This window comes from Crotalus tigris, unplaced genomic scaffold (assembly GCF_016545835.1).
Source record: "Crotalus tigris isolate CLP2741 ecotype Arizona unplaced genomic scaffold, ASM1654583v1 scf7180000024429.2167931701:2281839, whole genome shotgun sequence".
NCBI lineage: Eukaryota > Metazoa > Chordata > Lepidosauria > Squamata > Viperidae > Crotalus > Crotalus tigris.
Window position 1 is genome coordinate 2096835 of NW_024100596.1, and position 24212 is coordinate 2121046.

Below are 24212 nucleotides of genomic sequence, written 5' to 3' on the forward strand. Positions count from 1 at the left end.
TATCTTCAAATACCTTTACATATTCTTTTACATTAATATTTAAATATTGGAACAACTGTACATCATTATTTGGCAATACCTTTTTCTTATATACCCACTTACAACCCACAGCTTTGGTTCCCTGTTGCAAAGTCACTGATTTAAATACTTCATGGTCTCCCATGGATTTCATCTCTTTATCCATGGCCTCCTTCCATCTTTCTTGTTCAGCTTTTGGTAATGCCAACACCTCTTTATAACTTCTTGGCTCATACCACACATTGCAAACTTTTACTTTGCTGGCAGAATACCTGTCAGGCGGAATTCCTTTGTTACATAGCTCTGACCTACGTGGTATTAACTGCTCCTGTGTCTCAAGTCTTTCTGGCTTCATGTCTTGTTCAGTCTCTCCTCCCTGAACATTGACATCTTCAATAATCATTTTTTTATCATTAGGTGAGTTATTGTCATTAAATAGATCACCGTCATTAAGTGAGACATACACAGAATTTGCATTAATTCTGTCCCAATTTTTTTCTGCAAAATTAGCAGACCTTGAAATTACAATTCTTTTACTTCCATCACTAAAGCGATATCCTTTTGACCCTGGCTCATAGCCCACAAACCTGAGCTTTCTTGCCTTTTGCTGGCCTTTTCTTCTGATTGCTTTTGGAATATGTACCCATATGGAGTATTTTTTTTTTAATCAAAGAATGGCAAACTGCCACATGCAGCACCTCACTTGGATGTGTCTGGAGGTCTTGGAAGCTTGACTACCCTACGTTCTCCTACAAATGGACCTTGAGCTTGTTTGGAGGTTCTAGCAGGGGAGCGCAGCTATCGTTTACCCTTGACCAAAGATCGGTACACTCCTTCTATCTGGGATGGTCGTCCTCTTCCACCGAGCGCGCAGCTTCGGGAGGGACGCACATGGAGCGGTGAGGGAGGAAGGGGACACCCGCCTAGCCAGCCAGATCAGCCAAATCAACCCTGGCGATCAATGGGGTGACAGATGTCGCAGCCAGATCGCCCTCACATCCGGCATATGGAGTATTATTAATGGAGGAACTCCACAGCCTGTTAACTATATAATTGGCAGTCAATATGGCTTCTCCCCAATATGACCTGCTCATACCAGAATCCTCTAATAATGAATCTTTCATTGTTTGCAAAACACCATTCCTTCTTTCAGCTACACCGTTCTCTGCTGCTGTGTAAGGATTTGTACGTCTGTGTCTTATCTCCAACTGCCCCAACCATTGTTGGAATTTAGTTGACATAAATTCAGTACCTCTGTCAGTTTGCAACTGACACACTTGTTGTCTGTACCTTCTCTCTACAAAACTTACCCACTGTTTGAATTGTTGTAGCACCTCTGTCTTTGCTCTAAGCAAGTAGCAAAAACTATACCTGCTATAATCATCAACAATTACCAGTGCATATTTTGCTCCTCCCAAACTGGCTTGCATAGGTCCCACCAGATCTGCATGGACCAGCTCTAGAACTCTTTTTGTTTGTCTTGTGCTACATTTACTAACTGGGAATGCCTTTGACTTCGATGCTTTGCATACTGCACAGTCCAAATATGTTTTGCATCCCTTCAAATTTAGCCCTTCTGCAAAATCTTGCATTTGCTGCAAAACTTTAAAGCTTGCATGGCCAAGTCTTCTATGTAGAACATGAACACATGAATCATGCTCTGCAACATTCTTAAATATATGGGAACATTGAACTTTTTGTCCCTGCAATATATATAATCTTCCTTTATGCCTTCTGCACAAATATTCCCATTCCTTTTGATGAGACACTTCCCATTTACAAAAATGATCTCAAAACCTTGTTTCTCTAAATTAGACACACTTAACAAATTATGTTCCATCTCAGGTACACAAAGCACATTGGTAAACTTTGATTCCAAATATGGAATTTTTACATCGCCTTTTCCGATGAATTTTGCTTTCTGGCCATTTGCCAAAGCCATAGCTTCTTGTGGTACTGGAACAAACCTGCAAAATAATTCAGAGTCATTAACAATTGTTTGACTTGCCCCACTATCTATTAGCCACTTGTCTCTGTTGTTGCAAACTTTTGCAACACCAAAATGTTCCTTTTGCAAATCAGTCCTTTTTGCTTGCACAAATGTCCTTTGCTGCAAATTGTTCCTCTGCAAACAGTTCCTTTTCAGATGGTTGTTTGCTCCACAAATGTAGTGATTCTTTTCTTGCTTAGCTCTCTGCCTGCAAAATGTTTCTTCTTCGGAGACTTGCAATCTGGACCCCCTCCTCAGGAGTTTCACCTCCTTGTGGCTGCTTCTAAAATGGCACTTTTCTTGTTCATTAAGTAAACATGCCTTTAAAGTCTCAAAAGTTAAGTCTTACTCTTCTTTACACTCAAATATGGCAGAAACTGTGTCCCAGGTTTTATATAAACTGTTTAACACCAATAAAACCTTATGGGACTCAGGGAATTTAATCTCACGTTGTTCTAAGTCCAAAAATAAACTTTGCATTTTATTTAAATGCTATTCCACAGATTCACCTGGTTGCAAACAGGCCCTATAAAGTTTTCTTGACAATTGCACTATATTGCATGCAGAAACATTCAGGTGCACAGCTCTCAACTTCAACCAAATCTCTTTTGCAGTCTTTAAATTTGCAACATTTAGAAATTGTTCATCATCTAAATTTAAGATGAGATAAGCCATTGCTTGATCATGACTCTTCTGATCAGCAGCTGCAAATACTTGAGGTGGATTTTCTACAATATACCACAGCTCTTTAGCTTTCAGCAAACATTCCATTTTTGCAGCCCATATAATGTAATTCTTCTGGCCCAAAGGAGGCACACAGCTTTCCTTAAATTACATTGCAGCCATTCTGCTAATTCTGCCTTGTTCTTATACTTTCTAAACACAGGCAATTTCTTCCAGCTTTAAATTACAATGCAGTCCTTAGTAAGCTCTGGGCCCATAACCTGTTAGAGAATTTTAATTTCTCTGTTGGTGAAAAAATAAATCAGAAACTCTCACAGTCGACTGCATTTAGCTGATTCAAAATAACTTCTTTATATTCATATAAAAATATTTACAATACCATACATTCTTCTTTATAGCAACATAGCTCAATTGAAGACTTCTTACAGAGAGATAAAGAGACAGACCTGAGACTGAAAATCCAGCTCCTAACTCAATACCTTTTTGCACAAACTCAGTAGCACTTTCTTCACATTGGCTGACTGAGTTACCACATGATTCTTCCTGCTCATGAATATTCCAACAGAACAGATCACCATTATCCAGGAGATGAATAGCAATAGCAAAAGCACTTAAACTTATATACCACTTCACAGTGCTTTACAGCCCTCTCTATGTGGTTTACAGAGTCAGCATTTTGCCCCCAATAATCTGGGTCATCATTTTACCAACCGCTGAAGGATGGAAGGCTGAGTCTGCCTTCCAGTCAGAATCAAATTGCTGGCAATTGGCAGAATTAGCCTGCAGTACTGCATTCTAACCATTGTGCCATGGCTCATGTTATGGTCCTGGAGCTGAAATAATGGAGGCTCTAAAATGAGATATTCCTACTCTAGGGAGTAATGTCTTAAAACACCTGCTTCCATTTGTTGTTCTTTCTATTTTGTACCTCCATATTCCCACCCCCCCCCCTTTCTGTCAATAGAAAGAAGAGAAAGCAATATTAGCCAAGCTGCAGCGAGCCCAGGCAAATTCCACAGAAGGGCTGGTGCCTCGCTGGGTCCCCGAGCGCTCATTTCCACGGAACAAGGACTCTAAGGCGTTACGACAGATGGTAAGTCTTGGGTTTGCTTGAGACTCCACTTGGGAAAAGAGTAGGATGGCATAACATATTATTGGATTCTGCTTTGTTCTTTCATTCCTGTTAAGAACACTGTAGACCAGGGGTCCCCAACCCCCGGTCCATGGACTGATACCGGGCTGCAGCATGCCAGCAACTGGTCGGCACAAACAAAGCCCCATCCATGAAATGCAGGCAGCACACAAAACCACGCACCCTCTGGTCCACAGAAAGACCTCTCTCCACAGAACTGGTCCCTGGCGCCCAAAAGGTTGGGGACCTCTGCTATAGAGCATACCTTTCTTGGCATTGAGCTGAAAGGAGGATAACCCTGAATGTGAGATAAGTTGACGGGATAGATTTAAAAAAGCAGCAGAAAAATCCTAGGCAATGCCCTATGTCTGATTTGTCAACATTGAGTTGTCTACTCAAACTGAAAGCAGCTCCTGAAGATGTCTCCCCACAACTCCACATAAAAAAAAATGGTTGCTTACCTCTTCATTAAAATAAAGGATTTCTACAGTTTGTAGAGTTTGTACCTATACTACCCGATATATAGGAAGTAAAATGAAGTGTTCTTTCTTCACCTTGACCCTTATTATGCAGCAAAGGAGAAAACTAGGGGAAAAGATACTGGCTCCAGAATCTATAACCTAAAAGGAGTTTGCAGCCTAGGAGTACATGAATGCTCTTATGGGTTCAAAAAGTTAGCTTTGAATGCAGGGCTGAGGGAATGGGACGGGAGAAATTGCTTAAGGCCATAATAATAAAACTACAATAGTATAATATAGTAGGATAACTGTCAATAAAACTATACATATAACAAGGTAGAGCTAGAGTTTATATTGTCTCTGTGAAAAATAAACTGCTGTTGACCTGAGTAGTAAAGAAAAAAAAGTAACATCATCACCCTTGTAATTCTTATTTCCTTCATACTCAGCAGTAGAACCTTCTCTTCTGCGCTCACACCCATAACTCTTCAGTTGGAAGTTTTGAGAAAAACGTGGTTAAGTAACACTTCACATAAATTGATGGCCTGAAGAGTAGACAGTATGAAAGATATTCTTCTGTCCTGTTCTCCATGAAGCTACATGCATTTCTAGGGAGTTTCTGATCCACCTCTGTCTCTTAAAATATTGTGGAGTATTCCTTCACCCACTGTGTTTCACGAGAAGCTTTGTCTGTAGCTTTTTTTTCTTAACATTGTGCAGATTTTTTAAATTATTTATTTTAATTGTCAAGTGCTTGAATATATTTAAACTTCTTTAAGGTTGATTGAAACTTACTCACAAAGCTTATGATTAGATTTATGATCAGAACATTTATTATAAATATTCAAAGATTAGGTTTCTGCATTTCACTCAACATAATCTGGATATTGTATTGTTTTAATGCGATGCTTGAACGTAACTGCTTTTGTTATATGATCATTTGTGGCTTAGAGTAATAAAGGAACCTAGCCATTGCAGCTTATTTAACAAACATGGTTAAAATTGAGTCAAGAACTAATTAGTGTTTAGAATAGCATGATGATTTAAAGAAGTATCATGTTTTAATATTAAAGAATATAATTTCCATTTACTCACAAACCATGTTTGAAAATTGTGGCTTAATGTATGATCTCAGTTAATATCTAAATCCATATGAATGTTTAAAGGAATTCTCTTTCTTAATATTGGAGAGGGCAGTCAGTTGAAATAAAATGCTGGTTTGCGCATTTGAACATCTTTTTAATAAACATTTTAGGGAAAGATGAGACTTGTATTTTTAATGTATAGTTAAATTATGGCATTTGCTACCATAAAGTACAGTTATAGACACTGAATTAAATAGATTTAAAGGGGGTAAGATGAATTTATGAAGATAAGGCTATCAGTGGCTAGTACTTTGACTGTACTTCTAATGTCAAGAAACAGTATTGCCCTGAAATACTGTATTTCTGGGGGTGCGTTTCTTACTTGTTTTGTTCTATATACGTATGTATTAGTTTCTAAGAGGCCATTGGATGGTTACTATAAGAGCAGAATATTGCAGCAGCAATTGTCTGCTCTGATTCATCTAGCCCAGGGGACTTCAAACTTGGCCCTTTTATGACTTCTGGACTTCAGCTCCCAGAATTCCTCAGCCAGTAACGCTGGCTGAGGAATTCTGGGAGTTGAAGTCCAGAAGTCATAAAAGGGCCAAGTTTGAAGACCCCCTGATCTAGCTCTTCTTCAGTTCTTAAATGAACATTCCATCTTTGTAAGGAATCATCCAATCAGAGCTTAGCATTGCCATTTGGCATATACTGTTCCTGGTTTGAGGAGCTCTTGAGATGTTTGACAGCTGGGAGTGTTCCAAATCTGATTCCTCTCTGAATGAGTTAGCTTTGGCCAAGTGGGTAGCAGCCATTTAAAAGCGAGGGATTTTTGGAGATGCAATTTCAAATGAAATTTGGGTTATAAGTAGATGTCTCTCTAATAATGAGGCAAGCTTATTAGCAAGGGGAAATACTATGGGTTTCATGCTTGAATTATTTGGAGCGATTTCGCTTAGGTGAAGTAATGAGGATTGCTGGTTTTGCACACACACATACACCACACACATACACATGTGAGTCTTCCTAGTGGTGTGAAGGAAACCTGATCTAGGTTTTTTTTTCCTGGTTTGTTCTGCACTTTCCACTCCACCCACCACAATCCACTTGTAGGCCTTGAACAGTCCTTTCTGGGCTGTTTTCGTTCTCTGTTAGGAAACAACTTTTTTGCCCTCGATGTGTGTGAAGTGTTTTTTTTTTTTTTTTACTGCCACAAGAGTTGTAATTTTCTTGTGGCCATGTTTTAACTACAGAACTACATAAGAATTAACATGCAGTGCACTGAACTTGTTATCAATGTACAAAATTATGCCAGGGAAATAGAATGGTCTGTTTCACTGCAAGCGAAGAACGAAAGCTCTCCAACCATACGGAAAGAAATATATCTAAAAGAGCTCAGTTTTATTACCTGCAGTGCTGTATACCTCTTTTATTTGCAGGAAGTTTTCTAACATGGGGAAGAATTGAGCTCTCACACTGCCTCCATCTATTTTACAGCTTTCCACTGCATATAGGAAGCAGACCTAAAGCGGAATTTGAAACAAGGAACCTTCCACATTCTGTTTCTATTGCCCATAACAACCCACTGCTTCGCTTTCCCTTCCTTCACATCCCAGCTGCCCTTGGCCTTTCTTAGGTGGTGTAGGATCTAGTTCCCCTGAGCATTTCCTTCTTCCTTCCTGCCATCACTTCCTTAGACTCTCTGCTTTTCTTTGTTTTTTTCTTCTTTTGCTGAAGAAAACTATGGATTATGGGAACATAACCACGCACACAGTGTAAGAGGGAGCAGTATGTGAAAGTATGACACCATATGGGACTGAGGTGGCGGGAATATTTTGAAATGGTCAAGATTGTAACAATGCTTTGAAAAATAGAAATTCGCCATTCATGTTATTTACGTTGCCTTTTGCAAAATCTAGAGAATCCTAGTTTTATTTCATTATCTGAGATGAGGAGGAATTTGATAACAGAGATATGGAATCCATAAATTTAAGTATCAGTTTATAGCTGGTTGGGGCCCACAACTGCATTTCAGCTACTGTATTTGCCAGAATCCTGCATTCAAAAATATAAAAAAAATATTAGTTCTTTTTAATGAATCACAATAGGTGCCGATTCTTTCTCAGGGCTCTATTCCTTTCCTTTGCATACCTTAGAACTGGAAAATCCTAAAGGAGCAGATTTTCTGTTCTTTCCCTGCATTAGCTTCAGATGTCAGGGATTTAAACAGATTGCCTGTCTTCAAACATTTTGCTCAGCCAGGATATGGTTGTTTAGTTTTGACTTAGTATGTTGTACAAACTTAGCCATTATGATATATAAAACACGCTTTGGGTCTTACTGAAACTACTCAATTCTGCAGAGCAAGCTATTTTAGCATGATAAGTGAATCCAGTCAATATCAGCTCTGTAGGGAGCTTGGTTCGTTGAAATATTTGTTCATTTTTTTTAGATCATCTGATTTACTTCTTCTATCTTGAATTTGTTCAAGCCTTTCTTTTGGCAGGTTCTTCATTTCAATGTCAGGATGCAAATTAAGTCTGCTATCCAAGCAAAATATAAGATAATCGCCCTCACCTACCACATTTGGGGGTAATTTTCTGTTCATTAGTGGCACTCTTGATGGTTGCTAAGTAAGAATTCCTAGTCCCCTGTCATTCATTGTTACAGGTTGCTTTTCATTTGTTGTGGGCAGTTTGTTGCTATGGCACAGATTGTTTATGAAATTTGGTAATCTAGCATCTGTTGCCATGATACTGCTTGCATCTGAGAAGGAGTTCCACTGATATCTTCTTAATAGTGGTGCTGCCAGTTGTTGACGGGCATCGTCTGACAACTCTTTGTTGCCCCTGGTAGTAGCGGCTGTAGCACAGAGCATCTGTTGTGGCTTATTTAATCCATTGCAATGGAATAGTTTGTTAATTGTTAAAATGAGGAAGGATCCTATCTGTTGTGTGTTAACTGTTTAATGAAATACTTAATGTAACCCTATTGCCCTCTACGTAGGAATCTGAGTTTGTTTTAAAAAATTGCTTTTTGTGTTAATGCCCTCATCCCAGTCAAATTGCTTTATATCTCTTTACGGTGCTGCCTTAAGGCACTAATTCTGCCCCATTGAATGGCAGGATCTGAAAGAGGGGTTCCAAGCCCATTCATTTAAACGGGGTCCAGATTTCTTAGACCCATTTCTACTGGCATTGTTGCTTAATCCTAGGAAGCTTGAGATGAAGATGATGTCCGTATATGCACTGATCGATTATGTGCCATCAAGTAATTTTTGCTTCCTAACGACCACATGGATTTTTTTCCCGTGACAGTCTATCCCTAAGCTGTTTGTGAGTCATGTCCATCAGTCTCTGTAATCTCTCTTGTGCATTTGAGCAGAACCAGAGAAAACTGCAGGATTTTCCTGGAGCTGCAGGATGGTTTCCATTGATGAGAGTTCTAGCTTTTTCTCCCCTTCTCCATCCTGTGGTCAGTGGCACCTTGCAGTGGCACCTTGCAGTGATTTCTCAGCCTTCTTTGGTGGATTTGAGTGGCATTTATTTTTCTTTCCAACGCAATGGAACATTGGGACAAAATTATGTGAATAGATCGAGATCTTGTCTGTCTATCATCAGTGCAATAATTCTCTGAAAATGGAAAAGAATGGGAGCAAATTAGGGGAGAAACTAGTGAAAGTAAGATTGGGATTGAAAATGGGCAGAAGATTTGTTACATTATTCTAGTCACTGTCCAATGAAACTGATTTTTAGGGTTCCATTTCAGTGTGTTTTCTGGCCCACTTTTGGCAGAAAGAATATGTTGTTTTAGATTGGGAGAAGGAAGAATGCTGATTCTCCTGGATCTTTCAGTCAGAATATCCTGTTGGAGCAGCTAACTGGCGGGAAGAATGGGGAAGGGCTTCTCTCCAATGGTTTCCGCTTTACCACAACAGCTATTTTCAGAAAGTGATTCTGAAATTCTGTTGCTAGCAGTTAGGCTGTGCCTTTCTTGATCCTCCCTGCGTGCCTGAAATGCCTGAGGTCATATGGGGCTTTGGAATACAATGTTGTCAGTGCACAGAGACCATCCAAGTCTACGACCATATTCATTTTCATCTAATTCAGGAGACATAATTAAAATGCTGAACTTGCATTTAAGATAAATCAGGGAGTAAATAAATAAAGCCTAAAGAATTGAAGTTCAGTTTAAGCAAAATGGAAAGATTCTGTGACCAGAGAAGGACAGGTGTGTTTTTGTCTGCCTTGGAACAATTTGTATCCTCCATAAGGAATGCATTTGCCATTCTGGGATGCTATTATCACAGAGTTGACTTTGCCTTAGAAGTTCAAAGCAGATCCCATGGTATACATTTTCCTTTCCCCATCTTCAGTGGTAAGCTAAATGTGTCTGTTCTTCACAAAGGTAGCCTGGCTGCAATATTGTATGCTCAGATAATATCCCATTTAAATTACCCTAATGATGGATCATAGGTAGTACTGCCTTTGAAGACAGGTTGGAAGTTTTAGTTGCTACAAAATACACAGATTGTTGATCAGGACTGGATGGTTTGATCATAGCTCACTAATTTTGAAACTAAGGCAGTGGCTTCCCAATCATTTTTAAGTATGAGTATGTTCTGACGTTTTTAGTTTCTTAAATGGTTTGGACCCCATCCACACAAGTTCTTTACTTTTCCCTTTCATGTGAAGTAAGAAAGATAATAAATTGAGGTTTCTCAGTGTGGTACTTCATATAAATATATACATATCTTGGAGTGGTTTGCCTGGTGCCAACTTCAATTTTCTTACGTGGCAGTTAAAGAATATTTTTAATTAGCCAGGTTTTCTAGCCATTATTACTTTCACCTTACTGATCAGATATGGTTATAACATCTATCTCTGTTACATTCTTCAGCTAAAAATAATTAGTAAATGATGAATTCCAGTTATAAAATAATTGTAATTGATGATTACTCTGGAAGGCTTTTGGGCTCAAGCAACAGACTATATACTTATATAGCACAGGTAGTCCTCTTTTGACAGTTCATTTAGGGACCATTCAAAGTTACAATCACACAGAAAAAAGTGACTTATGACCATTTTTCACACATACGACTGTTGAAGCGTCCCCTGGTCATGTGATCAAAATTCAGACGTTTGGCAACTGACTCATATTTATGACGGTGGCAGCGTCCCAGTGTCGCATGATCACCTTTTGCAACCTTCTGACAAGCAAAATCAATGGGGAAGCTACGTAACTGAACTTAACAACTGCAGTGATTCACTTAACAACTGTGGCAAGAAAGGTCACAATATGGGGCAAAACTCACTTAACAAATGTCTCACTTGCTTGAAGTCAGAGACAGAACATGAAAAAGCAGAGTTTTTTTTAAGGTAGTAGAGATTGACCATGATTGTTCTGTGAAAACTCACTTCGCCTCCCAAAGTCTCTGTGAACCTCTTTCCCACACCTATTAAGTTGAGCATTAACCAGCCAACAGGCCGCCCTGCTGTTTAGCTGTAAATCTCAACTATTTTCTGACAAGCTGTAAGGTGATGTTGTTTTGTTGGCCAAAGGCCAGCCCAAGCCAGTCAAATTTATTGCACCTACCTTTTGTGTGTTTGAAATTGGAGAGTCCAGGGAAGGGCTCTGCTTCTGTTCCCTGTGTTGGTATAATGAAGTGCACAGCCAACAAGCTTATTATGTTTCTTTTCTTGGCTTTACAGAGGTTTGGAGCAGAGAGAAAAAGGGCGGCCTTAGAGGGTGCTGTCTTTGAATGTTCTTAAAAAAAAAAAACAGGCTTGCAAATACCATTATCATCATCACCCTTCCTTATCCACTTTGGGTGAATACTGCTAGGAATATCTGATCTGGTACAGACCAGGGGCAGGCAACCTTGGCTCTTTTATGACTTGTGGACTTCAACTCCCAGAATTCCTGAGCCAGCTATGCTGCCTTAGGAATTCTGGGAGTTGAAGTCCACGAGTCATAAAAGAGCCAAGGTTGCCTACCCCTGGTACAGACAGTCCTCGACCATAATTGAGCCCAAAATTTCTGTTGCTTAAATGAGGCAGTTGTTAAGCGAGCTTTGTCCCATTTTATAATATTTCTTGCCACAGTTATTAAGTGTATCATTGTGGTGGTTAAGTTAGCAACGTGGTTACTTAACATGAATCTGGCTTCCCCCATTGACTTTGCTCGTCAGAAGGTCAATGGGGGACACTGCGCACTGTCATAAATACATGCCAGTTGCCAGGCATCTGAATTTTGATTATGGAGATGCTGCAATGGTCGTAAGTGTGAAAAACAGTCATAAGTCACTTTTTTTTTCAGTGCTGTTGTAACTTCAACCAATCCCTCAGCAAATGGTTGTAAGTCAAGGACTACCTATATACGTGTATGGGAACTTAAAATCCCAAGTATGTCCAGGGAATGTCTGCCAAAAAAAAATGAGAAAAAATTTGATTGAAAACTATGTTGCTGGCAACATTTACTAGGAGTGCTCTTCCCAAAATTGCTGCTTTCCAAAGATACCAGAATTACAATTTCTGGGTTTCCTGGTATCATAGCCACCAGCACACTGAGAGTTGTAGTCTGAGTTTGAGGAATACTGTAGCCACATTATTACAAATTTTCACCACATATAAAATTATAAAGGTACTCCTGGCTTACTGACCACTAAGGTGCCACGGTGCTGAATGAGTACCACTTATGAATGGTCTTTGAAGTTCTCTCCGTTGTACCACACCCATAGTCATCGGGGTGCTTGGTAACTGACTTGTGCTTACGACAGTTGCAGCACCACAGTTACATGATCACCATTTGTGACTTTCCCTGCTGGCTTTCAGTTGGGAAAACCGGCAGGGAAGGTTGTAAGTCACTTGGGTAGGTTTGCCCCACCTAGCAGCAGCCATCCCTGGGCCTGAAAACTCTTGCGCATGCTGCTGTATCCATCCAGATACCCTTCCCCACCTGGCTTGCGAGCTGTCTGGGACTTGCAACTTCTTGCCGCCTTTCCCACTGATACCGTTTGTGGGAAGCCGGTAGGAAATTGTGAGGAGGTCCATGCTTATTGACCAACGATCCTTGCTTAACAGCAACGGGAACTGCCAGGATTGCCATTGCTAAGCGATGTGGTCGTGTAACATCACATTTTATGACCACATCACTTAGCAGGGGAAATTCTGGTCCAAATTACCATCATTAAATGAGGACTGCCTGTATTCATTGTAATTATCACATTTTTCTGCATTTTTTGAAATTTAGTGTCAAAATTAATGTATACTGTGTGCTCTTGAACATGATACTCTCTCTCTCTCTCTCTCTCTCTCTCTCTCTCTCTCTCTCTCTCTCTCTCTCTCTCTCTCTCTCTCTCTCTCTCTCTCTCTCTCTCTTTTTTAGGGTATTGATGATTCCAGCAAAGACAAGTAAGTGCCTTCATTTTATAATTTCCTTGAGATTTTGACAGTAGAGATGGAGAAAATCATTCAAGTCAGAGTCCCTAAACCAGGGGTAGGCAACCGTGGCTCTTTTATGATTTGTGGACTTCAACTCCCAGAATTCCTGAGCCAGCCATGCTGAGGGGAAAGGGAGAGGTTTCCAAGCTGAGCCATGCTGGCTCAGGAATTCTTGGAGTTGAAGTCCACGAGTCATAAAAGAGTTGCCTACCCCTGGCCTAAACTATCTTGTGGCAATATATGAAAGATGGCATCAGTTGCAGAGAGGGCACATTATTTGGTCTACTGGTTAAGCCAGCAGGCTAGAAACCAGGAGAGTGTGAGTTCTAGTTCTCAGCTTAGGCATGAAAGTCGGCTGGTGACTTTGGATCAGTCATTCTCTCTCAGTTCAACTCACCTCACAGGATTGTTGTTATGGGAAAAATAGGAGGAGAGAGGAGTACTACGTATGTTTGCTGCCTTGAGTTATTTATAAGAATAATAAGTGGAATACAAATGAATTAAATAAATTGTCTCGTGTCTCTCTTTACTCTCCAATCTGAACTTTGCTTTCCCGTAGCCGAAGTACACAGGAAGCCTTAAATCCTGAAGATGAGGTGGATGAGTTTTTGGGCAGGGCCATTGATGCTCGAAGCATTGACCAGCTGCGCAAGGATCATGTCAAACGCTTTCTGCTCACTTTCCAGAAACCTGAGTTGGAGAGAAAGGTATTTCCCTTCTCTGTCTAGAATTGAGATATCAAATTGGGCACAAAGGCATCTGTTCCTCAATTCCTTGGTAATTTTTTTTCTTCTCTTTTAATCCTATAGTATTCCAAAAAGGTGGATACCCGCTTTGGTAGTTATGTGGCTTGCACCATGCTAGTCTTCTGCTTCATTTGTTGCATCCAGATAGTCGTCTTCCCACAGTGAGTGACACATGTACAAGAATACGTTCTCATGTACTCTTTCTGCAAACATATCATATACATAAGCATGTGCACGTCTGCGATGAAAAGATACATCCATGAAAAGATCTTAAGTGTACCCAATATTGATAGTCCTTAACTTATAACCGGTTGTCTAGGGACCATTCAAAATTATCATGGTACAGGTAGTCCTCAATTTATGACCACAATTGAGCCCAGGTTGATAAGAGACAATTGTAAGTGAATTTTGTCTCATTGTACGACCTCTCTTGCCACAGTTGTTAAGTGAATTACTGCAGTTGTTAAGTTAGTAACATGATTGTTAAGCACATCTGGCTTCCCCATTAACTTTGCTTGTCAGAAGTCAGTGACCTTAGGACACTGCAGCCGTCATAAAGACGAGCCAGTTGCTAAGCATCTTAATTTTGATCACATAACCATGGGGATGCTGCAACAGTCATAAATGTGAAAAACAGTCATAAGTCACCTTTTTCAATGCTATTGTAATTTTGAACGGTCACTATATGAACTGTTGTAAATCAAGGATTACCTGTACTGAAAAAAGTGACTTACAACTAGCACCACATATATGACCACTGGAGCATCTCCGTAGCCATATGATCAACCTTCGAGGGAGGCTTGGCACCCAGCATGAATTTATGAGAGGTGCAGCATCCCGGGATCACGTGATCGCTGTTTGGTATATTCCCAACAACTTCCAACAAGCAAAGTCAATATGGGAAAGCTGGATTTGCTTATGGATGATGTGACTCGTTTAACAACTCCAGCGATCGCTTCACTGTGGTAAAAAAACCTTGAAAAATTAGGCACGACTACCTTAACGACTGCCTTGCATAACAACACAAATTCTAGTCCCAATTGTGGTTGTAAGTTGAGGAGTGCCTGTATTTGGGACATATATAGCCAAAGTAGCCATGTGCTTTACTACATACAGATGCAGAAACCTGAATTCCACATCACATATACCAGGGATAGGCAACCTTGGCTCTTTTATGACTCGTGGACTTCAACTCCCAGAATCCCTGAGCCAGCCATGCTGAGGGGAAAGAGAGAGGTTCCCAAGCTGAACCACGCCGGCTCAGGAATTCTGGGAGTTGAAGTCCACGAGTCATAAAAGAGCCAAGGTTGCCTACCCCTGGCATATACCATATTGTGCTACAAACAAATATGCTGTTCTTGGAAGCAATATTAAATAACTTCTAATGCTCCAGGGAACCTGAAAGTTCAAAATAAGTTTGGAGACTGCTTCAACCAAATTACTACAAAATCATGCAAATAAAAATTGCAAGTTGTATATATACACACACACCATGCACGTGCACACACCAAACTACATGGATTTCCAGCTTTGCCTTAATATTATTAGCGTATGAAGGGATCGTCTACTAGAAAGATTAATTTAGAAACAGCACCACGGGAAGGACAGTGGTGCATTCCCTTGGAACTGTTTTGAAGCTGATGTTTGAGCAAATCAAAGTGAAAGTCGTTCTGAAGCAACGGAGTCCCAGATGCTTTGTGACATAGCTGCAAAACATACTTCAGTGCTGTAGCATCATAGTGCAAGATTGGGGCAATGTACTTTAATATTATGTAAACCCTCCTAATCTGATGTTTCCAAATGTGTTGGGTTATGACCACCCAGCCAACATTGGAAGTGTGGGGATAGTGGGAATAGTCTTCCATCATACCTAAAGGGCTCGAGTTGGGGAAAGTCAGGCCTGTACACTAGCAAGTACTGAAAAGTTTAATTTAATGACAGCGTCCGGATTTCTCAGACTAACTGCGTTCCTTATTTCCGCAGTTCCTCTCTGATGCTTGGTGCCTACGTCAGTATCTTCATCATCCTGGCCTCCATTCTTTTTGTGTGTGCCATTTATTCCTGCCTTGGTGTAAGTTACACTTTCCCAAATCCCACAAATGGGCAAATCTTGATTCGTTCTGACTTTGTTTCCACCAGCTGTGGACTCCGCTTGGGCACATCTCCTTATCAAGAGTAGAGAGATATGTATAATTTTCCAGGTGGAACATTCTTCCCCAGCTGGTGGGTACCTTTAAAGTGCATTTGGGATTACACTGCATAGAATTTCTAGCCAGCCACAACACACTTGCAAAACACCTGCTTCTGGAAAGCCATTTCAGAACCTATGGAGTTTTATTACGGTGTTTTCACTTCTGCACTGGCTCCTGCCAAGTTGCAGATGGAGGAGAGTACTAATTGGTGTTGGACCAGTAAACAAGCAAGATTTGGAGTTTCTTCTTTTTTGCCAGATTGGGGAAATAGAAAAACGAAAGTTGCCTTATATCAGACCAGATTATTCATCCATCTCCAGTATTGTTTCCAATATTATTATCCAGTGTTATTGGAAAATAATATTGTCTACAGTATCATTATTATATTATTATTGCATGCTGAGCACAATTCAACTTCTTAATGGACAGCCTGAACCCCCACTGTAGAGTCTTCTAGATTAAAGGCTGCTATAAGCTTGATTCCTGGTATCTGGCTCTGGTGTCCTCAGGCTAAGGGGGATAGTTGGAACTAGTTGGAAGTGATGAATGGTAATAGCAGCACCCCTTTACTCATTCAACCTTTTCCAATCCCTTGTAGCCCTTTCCTGCTGCTTTGCAGCGTGCTTCTCGCAAGATCATCCAATCCCGAATCAACAGCACCATTACTGGCGTTGTCTCCATCCTGCTTGTCTTCATCTCTGCTTTTGTCAACATGGTATGAGAAGTAGGGAGGGGAAAAGAGGTTGGAGGGGGGCTGAGGGGCAAAAGTCTTGAATGCACAAGATTGTTCAGTTGGTAGTCAGTAAATTGTGCAACAAAGATTGCTATAGGCCAGGGGTAGGCAACCTTGGCTCTTTTATGACTCGTGGACTTCAATTCCCAGAATTCCTGAGCCAGCCATGCTGAGGGGAAAGGGAGAGGTTTCCAAGCTGAGCCATGCTGGCTCAGGAATTCTGGGAGTTAAAGTCCACGAGTCATAAAAGAGCCAAGGTTGCCTATTCCTGTTCTAGGTAGAGATGATCAATATCTGAATACAGGTAGTCCTCGACTTACGACCACAATGGAGCCCAAAATTTCTGTTGTTAAGTGAGACATTTGTTAAGTGAGTTTTGCCCCACTTTACAACCTTTCTTGCCACAGTGGTTAAGTGAATCACTACAGCTGATAAGTTAGTAACTCGGTTGTTAAGTGAATCTGGTTTCCCAATTGGCTTTGCAGAAGAACACAAAAGGTGATCACATGATCTTGGGAAACAGCGACGGTCATAAATATGAGTCAGTTGCCAAGCATGTGAATTACGGAGTTGCTGCAAAAGTCGTAACTGTGAAAAACGATCATAAGTCACTTTTTTCAGTGCCCTTGTAACTTTGAATGGTCACTAAATGAACTGCTGTAAGTCGAGGATTATGTGTATTACAGAAAGTTATAGGATATATTTACCAGATGCTATAGTTTACAAGTGAACTACAGAGACCTGCCAAGTTATAAACCATGCTTTACAAACCACAATTAGCTGATCTTGTATATCACCTCAAATAAACTAAACTAGGACTTAGCACTGTTAGGACTTAGCATATTCCACTCTGTTAGGTTTTGAACAGAGGGAATGTGGAAGTTTTATTTTTCTTCCTCTGCTACTGTTTTCTGATCAAAGAACTATTGCATTGAAGATTTCTAAAATTATGCAAAACGTTGTTTGGGCAAGAAAAAAAACACCAGGAACCCGTGTGCATTAATATTCCCCTAAATTGGTATCATCCCCACATGTTGGAATTACAACCACCAAAATTCCCAAATGGCAAGGGAAAGTTGAGGAAAGGCCTCTGGGTGCTGTGAGCAGCATTTTGACTCAGTTCCCTATGAAATCTCAGGAACTCTTTATTACCTGTCTGCATCCCTGGAGCCTCAGGGATTTGTTATGGACTCAGTCATACTAAGGATCGGGGCAGTGGTGGGATTCAAATATGTGAACAACCAGTTCTCTGTGTGGATGCTGCTTCTGGAAGTCCATTCTGGGCCTGGGCAACAAAAAATTAGCTGCCAGTTCTGCCAAACTGGTGCGAACTGGCTGAATCCCACCAGTGATCAGGGGGTTCTAGAACCATTTAGCAGCAATTCCTTAGCTGAATTAACCTACCCTTTAGTTTGCTTGCAGTCGGGTCCGGCTCCAAGACTGTGTGGTTAGATTCTTCAACGTTACTCCAGCTACAGTAGATCCCTGTTATCTGCATGCTTTCAATTATACCTTGGCATCAGACACTCCACCCTGCCAAGGGAAGGATGACTTGACCTGCAGTTTCCCTGAGGTATGTGCATCAGAGAAGGCTTTGGTGTGGAAAATGGGGTTTGGGTAGGGCAGGGGTAGGCAACCTTGGCTCTTTTATGGCTCGTGGACTTCAACTCCCAGAATTCCTGAGCCAGCCATGCTGAGGGGAAAGGGAGAGGTTTCCAAGCTGAGCCATGCTGGCTCAGGAATTCTGGGAGTTGAAGTCCATGAGTCATAAAAGAGCCAAGGTTGCCTACCCCTGGGGTAGGGCATGAGGATGGATGTCAAGCTTTGTGCACAGGGGACATGAAGCATTTCTTTCTGAAGGGTTGTCTCCTTCTTCCTCCTTTACTCCATTTTGCCCTCCCAGAAGTACCTGGATAGGTGGACTGGCCTCTTTTGGCCATGGAGGTTGCTTGAGTTTGGAATGGGGAAATGTGTTGGTGGAAGCAGGAGGAGAGCAAGAGGTAAGAAGCCTGCTGGATGAGAGAACTGAACTGTTGCTAAACAGTAAAAGCCTCTATCCATCGTTTGGCTGACTATGCTGGAATCAGAGAGCCAATTCCCCCCCAGCAACATGATGCTTATAGCCTTCTGCCTCTGATACTGAAGGAGGAGACTTGTAACATCCATTGTGATTAGCTGTTAGGGGAGAAAAAAGAGTTTGCAACGCTGTGAGGGCGTAATTGTGAACTTTTGGGAACACATCTGGATTTGTAAGGGGGAGTCCTTACAAATCTCTATCCTTTCTTTCTTTTAGTACTTCACTTACTCGGTGTTGCTGAGTCTGCTGGCCTCTTCCGTCTTCCTGCACATCAGTAGCCTTAGAAAGCTGGCACTGCTGGTGGTGATGGAGGTGGTATACTTGGTACTGGCTGAGGGCCCGCAGGGCGTGCTGTTTGACAACTATGACTTGCTGGTGGCTACTAATGCTCTGTAAGAATCTCTCTCTCCAGGGGTGGGAAGAATCACAGTCTTTTGGGGTGGGTGAGTTGGTTCCCTAATTCTTCTGTAGAGTTGAATTATGACAGAAATTGGGATTGGAATTTCTGTTGCTAAGTAATACAGTCATAAAGGACAATGTCATGTGCTCACATCACTTAACAACGGCAATCCCTGCATTCGCTATTGCCGTCATGAAGTGAAGATTATGGGTCATCAAGCAAGCACCACCTTGCACCTTTCTGCCAGCTTCCACAGCCAAAGCAAAACCCAAGTGGTTTGCAAGCAGGCTAGCAGGCAGATAAATGGCTGCTGGGTGAGAGAAGGTGTCAAGAGTAGTGGGCGATGTACAGTGTAAATATGGTGCAACCAGAGGTGGCTGTTCCTGGAGGCATGAGGCAGAGTGCGAGCACGGTGGGGCTTGGATGCTTGCTGCTGGGTGGGGGAAAGTGCACAATTGGCCAGGGAGATGCATTGTAAACACAGAGAAGCTGAGGAGGGTGCACAGATGGGAGAGACTTACGCGAGGAACTTGTGACCTTCCTTGCCAGCTTCCCCGTTGACCTTGCTTGTGGAAAACCAGCAGGGAAGATTGCAAAATGCAATCATGTGATTACAGGATGATACAACTGTCTTGTGAGCTACTTGCCAAAGATCATGATCACATGACTGCAGGGGTTCTGGAATGGCCAGAACTTTGAGAACCGGTCATAACCATCACTCATTCAGTGCCGTTCTACCTTTGAATGGTCAGTGAATAAGTGGTTGTTAACCAAGGACCACCTGTTCCATCATCAGATTTGACATCTCTGTGCCACCTTGAATCTAGCATTGGAAACTATTACAAAAGTGTTAGTACCAGTGGTAATGATAATATAGCGCCATCTTTTTACAGTATTTTCTCAAATGCAGGGAAATGATCTCATTGCCACTAGTTCTAACATCCAGAGCTACTATGGGAGGACAATAATGTAATTATGCCCCCCAAAAGTATGAGATTTTTGGCTTCTTGAACTAACTACCTATCTACCAGCATTAAGCCATCTAAGGCTTAATGTACAACCTTTTATTTAGTTCGTTTCTTGCCCTCCTTCCCAAAATTGGCCGGACACTATACCAGTATCCATCACTTTCTGCTGATGTGTGGAAATGCAGATTTTTGTAGATGCAGAATAGTTCTAGCTAGGAGATAGCCAAAAAAAGAGGAGGGATGTGAGTCTTGACCATGTATGGTCCACCCTTGTTTATCAATAGCACCTGCAAAGAAAACCCCCTGTGGAATAGAAAGCGGTCAGCTTTGAAAAGAGGGGCAAAATAAAAAGGTACCACATACAGGCTCTGTTTGTACAGCACACTTCAGTCCAGTGATGTAGTGATAGCCCCTTACCAGTAGATCTGGCAACACATCAAACTGGGTGAAAAACCATCCATGAGCTGCTACCTACTTACTCCCGTAAGTGCCTGATGTTACTTTTAAGAAGAGCGTTGTATTGGCAGTGAATAGCACTTCAACCAACCAGTAGTAGGCGGATTGTGGGTGGAGCAATCCATCAGTCATTCGGTGTTAAGGGCTGTGTTTTGTGGCTGCCAACATTCCGCCAGTGAGTTTTGTCTTCTTCAGGTGCTCCCTACCTGACTTTTTTTCTTAGAAGATTGATTCACCTTTCTAGCCGTCCCCTCCCCTTTTCCTGGATTATGGTGTTCACACAACATGTTTACTCCTTTGGCCCAGTTAGCATGTTGAGCAAACCCAGCCAGATTTTCTGAAAATCCTAGACCCCAGGGACAAAGAGAGAGAATAGCATTCTGAAAGACAGCCTCCGGGTAGTTGAAGGCCCAAAAGGCACATTTGTATAAACTTTCTCCAGTGTATTACAGAAATGCTGCTCCACATATGAGTGCTTATTCCTTTGGACTGAATACACACACACACACACACACACACACACAAATACAGAGTGAGGGATTTACCCTTCCTGCCCACATGCATATCCTTGACTTTTTTTGTGCACTGGAAGGAGGAGGAGAAGAAAACAGGGAAAAAAATACAAATCGCTTTTCTCTTTAAGTTAGGGTTTTATCTGGATAGGAGAATACAACTGTGGTTTTGCAGCGGTAGATGGCACCTGCTGACCTCCAAATTTTTTTATGATTTTTATTTAATTATTTAAATTAAATTGGTGGAACCTTTTGAAATATTTATATAACCTCACACATAAAGCGAAAGCATTCAATAGATGAGGTTGTGAAAGCAAGGAAAACTAATATGGCAAATCTGTGAAATGCTTCTAGCTGCCCAAGAAAAAGAACGGTGGGATTGTGGAAGATTATAAAGTGTGAAAAAGAGAAGCCAGGTTGGAATTAGAATACTGGCATTCAGAAGTTAATCTCGTTCTTCTGAGCCTTGTTCTCGGTGAACCTTCAAAATAATGTAATTATCTTAAAGTATTTATTAAACTAGGGGTCTCCAAACTTGGCAACTTTAAAACTTATGGACTTCAACTTCAGGTATGGTGGCAGGGGGAATTCTGGGAGTTGAGATTCACAAGTCTTAAAGTTGCCAAGTTTTGAGATCCTTGTATTAAATGAAGGAAAAGAGACTTCAGACTTCAATAAGGACTGTTTCTAAAAATGCCTTTTTTTTTTTCTCCTCTCCAAAACAGGCCAGCCTTCAATGAGACTCAGCCCTGGTGAGTAGGAATTGGGTGTGGATTAAATGAGGGGAAGGAGGATTGATGGCAGGGAGACAGAGTTACATAGAGAAGTTTCATAAGCTAGTGAAAGTATCACCAAAATTTGGCAAAACGTGTTTGAAAGGTAATGCTCTTAGGACAAAAAAAAAAAAAAAAAAAAAGCATTAATCCCCTGAGTGTGGAACTGAAGAGAAAACTAGAGACATTTTGCCTATTCCCCTTGTTTTTGCTCATCCTAGTTTTGGGTTTCCATGAATCTTGTGTGTTCTATTACAACAATACAAAACTGATACTATTTAAGGAGCAGAAGGACAAGATAAGTACATATCCAGAGGATCTTGCAATCTAAATTTAGAATGAATGGAGTGCCTGGAGGGACTTAATAATAACAGAAGAGAGAAAAGCAAATTGTATCAAGGGGCCACAGTAAACAACTGCAGTTGTGCACTAACTTTGGAATTACTTTAAGTGAAGAATGACAATTAAAGGTTTAGAAAATAAATGATGATGATGATGATGATGATGATGATGATGATGATGATGATGATTTAGTTGATGCTTATCCTACCGTTCTTCTCTGGTGAACTCTCAAACATGGCTGACTAAAAAGATACAAAAAGTTGAGAATAATAATATTAAATTTTTTGTAATAAAAGCCTGGAAAAAATATTTCTTTAAGTCTGAGAAAGATGGGGACCCAGCACAGATCCCAAGAGAGCACCCTCCATGGTTGGGAGCCATGCAGGAGAAAGACCTCTCTGTTTTATAGAAAGATAAGCTTCTGACAAGTAGGTATCTTCAAGATGGCCACTCCTGATGACTAAATAACTACACAGATTGGCTTTAGGAGAAGCAGTCCCCTAGACCAGGGCTCGTCAACCTTGGCAACTTTAAGACTTGTGGACTTCAACTCCCAGCAAAGCTGGTTGAGGAATTCTGGGAGTTGAAGTCCACAAGTCTTAAAAGTTGCCAAGGTTGAGCACTCCTGCTTTAGACAGCTGGGCTGTAAGTCATTTAGGGCTTTAAAGGTTGACCTTAAATGAGCAACTGAAAACCAGTGGAGGTCTTTCAAGATTCACATTACTGTATGTTTATTTTTATTCTTCCAAGGCACCTCCTGCCTTTGTGCATATGGCTGCTTTCCCCATCCTAGATTTGTTTGGACTGAAACCTCCTAGATTTGTTTGGACTAAAACTTGGTCTGGTTGGGGATTCTGTATCTTCCAGTTCCTAACCAGTCTGGACTACATCAGGTTGGGATAGAATAGAATAGAATAGAATAGAATAGAATAGAATAGAATAGAATAGAATATCTTTACTGTCACTGTGTCCCACAACAAACAATATAGTATCTAAGGCCAGCTGGCAACAGCATAATTAGAGATGCTCATTGAGTTAAAGAGGCAAAGATCATGGGGTAAAGCTCTGAGATGTTAGGCTCATGAGAAGTGAAAAGTTAGTACTTTGTGCTCTTTCTTTACTCTCTTTTTTTCTGCCTCCCCCAATTTATTTTAGTAGTTTTTCAGAGAAAAAAGTCCCTCTGCAGTACATGACACCTGTTATCCTGTTACTTTTTGCTTTGGCCCTCTATCTTCATGCCCAGCAAGTCGAATCAACAGCACGCCTTGATTTTCTCTGGAAGCAACAGGTACTGGAGACAAAATAGAGATTCTGAAAATAAGTTGCAAGAGAGAGTTTGTAGTATTGGTGAATACCCAGAGTTGTGATTGGCTCTTACCTTTTGTCCAGCTCTTTAACATTCCGTCTTCTCTTTGCCAGGGTCTGGACTGGAAAGAGCCTTAGAGTTTTTATCAGCAGTAGGCAGGGAGAAAATTAGCTGCCAGCCCATCTTCTCAGATCCTATTGCCTATACTTTGCCATACAAGCTCTTAATGATGTAGTTGTACAACAGGAATCCCCAGTCCCCAAGCTGTGGCCTGGTACTAGGCTGCAGTCCGTTGGGAACTGGGCTGTGCAAGTGGCGGGCAAGCGGATGAGCACACAAAACTCTATTTGTGCAAGTGGGGGGGCACGTGTGCTTGTGTGCTCTGCTCCATTTGTGCAAGTGGGGGGTGCTCTTATGCGGAACCATCCCCTCTGCCCACCCCATCGCCATGACTGCCTCTGCCCCCACCAGTCCGCAGAGCTGGAAAGGTTGGGGACCACTGTTGTATAACATCCAACCCTGTAGATACCAGCTATCTGAGATATAAGGTCTCTGGAGAATTCTGGTTTGGTCTTAAACATTTGACTGAAGCATGGTGAGACAGAAACTTTAAATCCTCAAGTATCACCCCGTTGTGAAATATATTCCTTTCTTATTATATAAGTAAAATAAGATATGTTGATTTTAGTTGATATATACTTAATGGAAGGCTTAAAATATATAACAAATGCAGTTACAATTTTTCAATAGCCTACCATTCAAGACTCCTGGCAAAAAAAAATATCTTGTTGACCTATGGATACGGAAATAACTTCTTCAGATCATACTACAGATAGGTTTCGATATACAACCATTCCTTTAGCAACCTTTAAAAGTTTCAACAGCACTGAAAAAATGA

The 24212-nt window shown here is 41.1% G+C and overlaps 1 protein-coding gene across 3 annotated transcripts in view; it reads left to right on the forward strand.

The window, feature by feature from the left end:
* Positions 1 to 24212, forward strand: part of ADCY6 (adenylate cyclase 6) — a 61113-nt gene that overhangs the window by 30388 nt on the left and 6513 nt on the right. For 2 of the 3 annotated variants that reach the window (XM_039330534.1, XM_039330536.1), the window contains 10 exons: positions 3657 to 3785; positions 12754 to 12779; positions 13369 to 13516; positions 13619 to 13716; positions 15539 to 15626; positions 16346 to 16462; positions 17892 to 18053; positions 18774 to 18949; positions 21619 to 21645; positions 23164 to 23296. In XM_039330534.1, coding sequence (XP_039186468.1) covers positions 3657 to 3785; positions 12754 to 12779; positions 13369 to 13516; positions 13619 to 13716; positions 15539 to 15626; positions 16346 to 16462; positions 17892 to 18053; positions 18774 to 18949; positions 21619 to 21645; positions 23164 to 23296 — 1104 coding nt within the window. The remainder of the gene's footprint in view (positions 1 to 3656; positions 3786 to 12753; positions 12780 to 13368; positions 13517 to 13618; positions 13717 to 15538; positions 15627 to 16345; positions 16463 to 17891; positions 18054 to 18773; positions 18950 to 21618; positions 21646 to 23163; positions 23297 to 24212) is intronic. The other variant, XM_039330535.1, reaches the window with a different exon arrangement.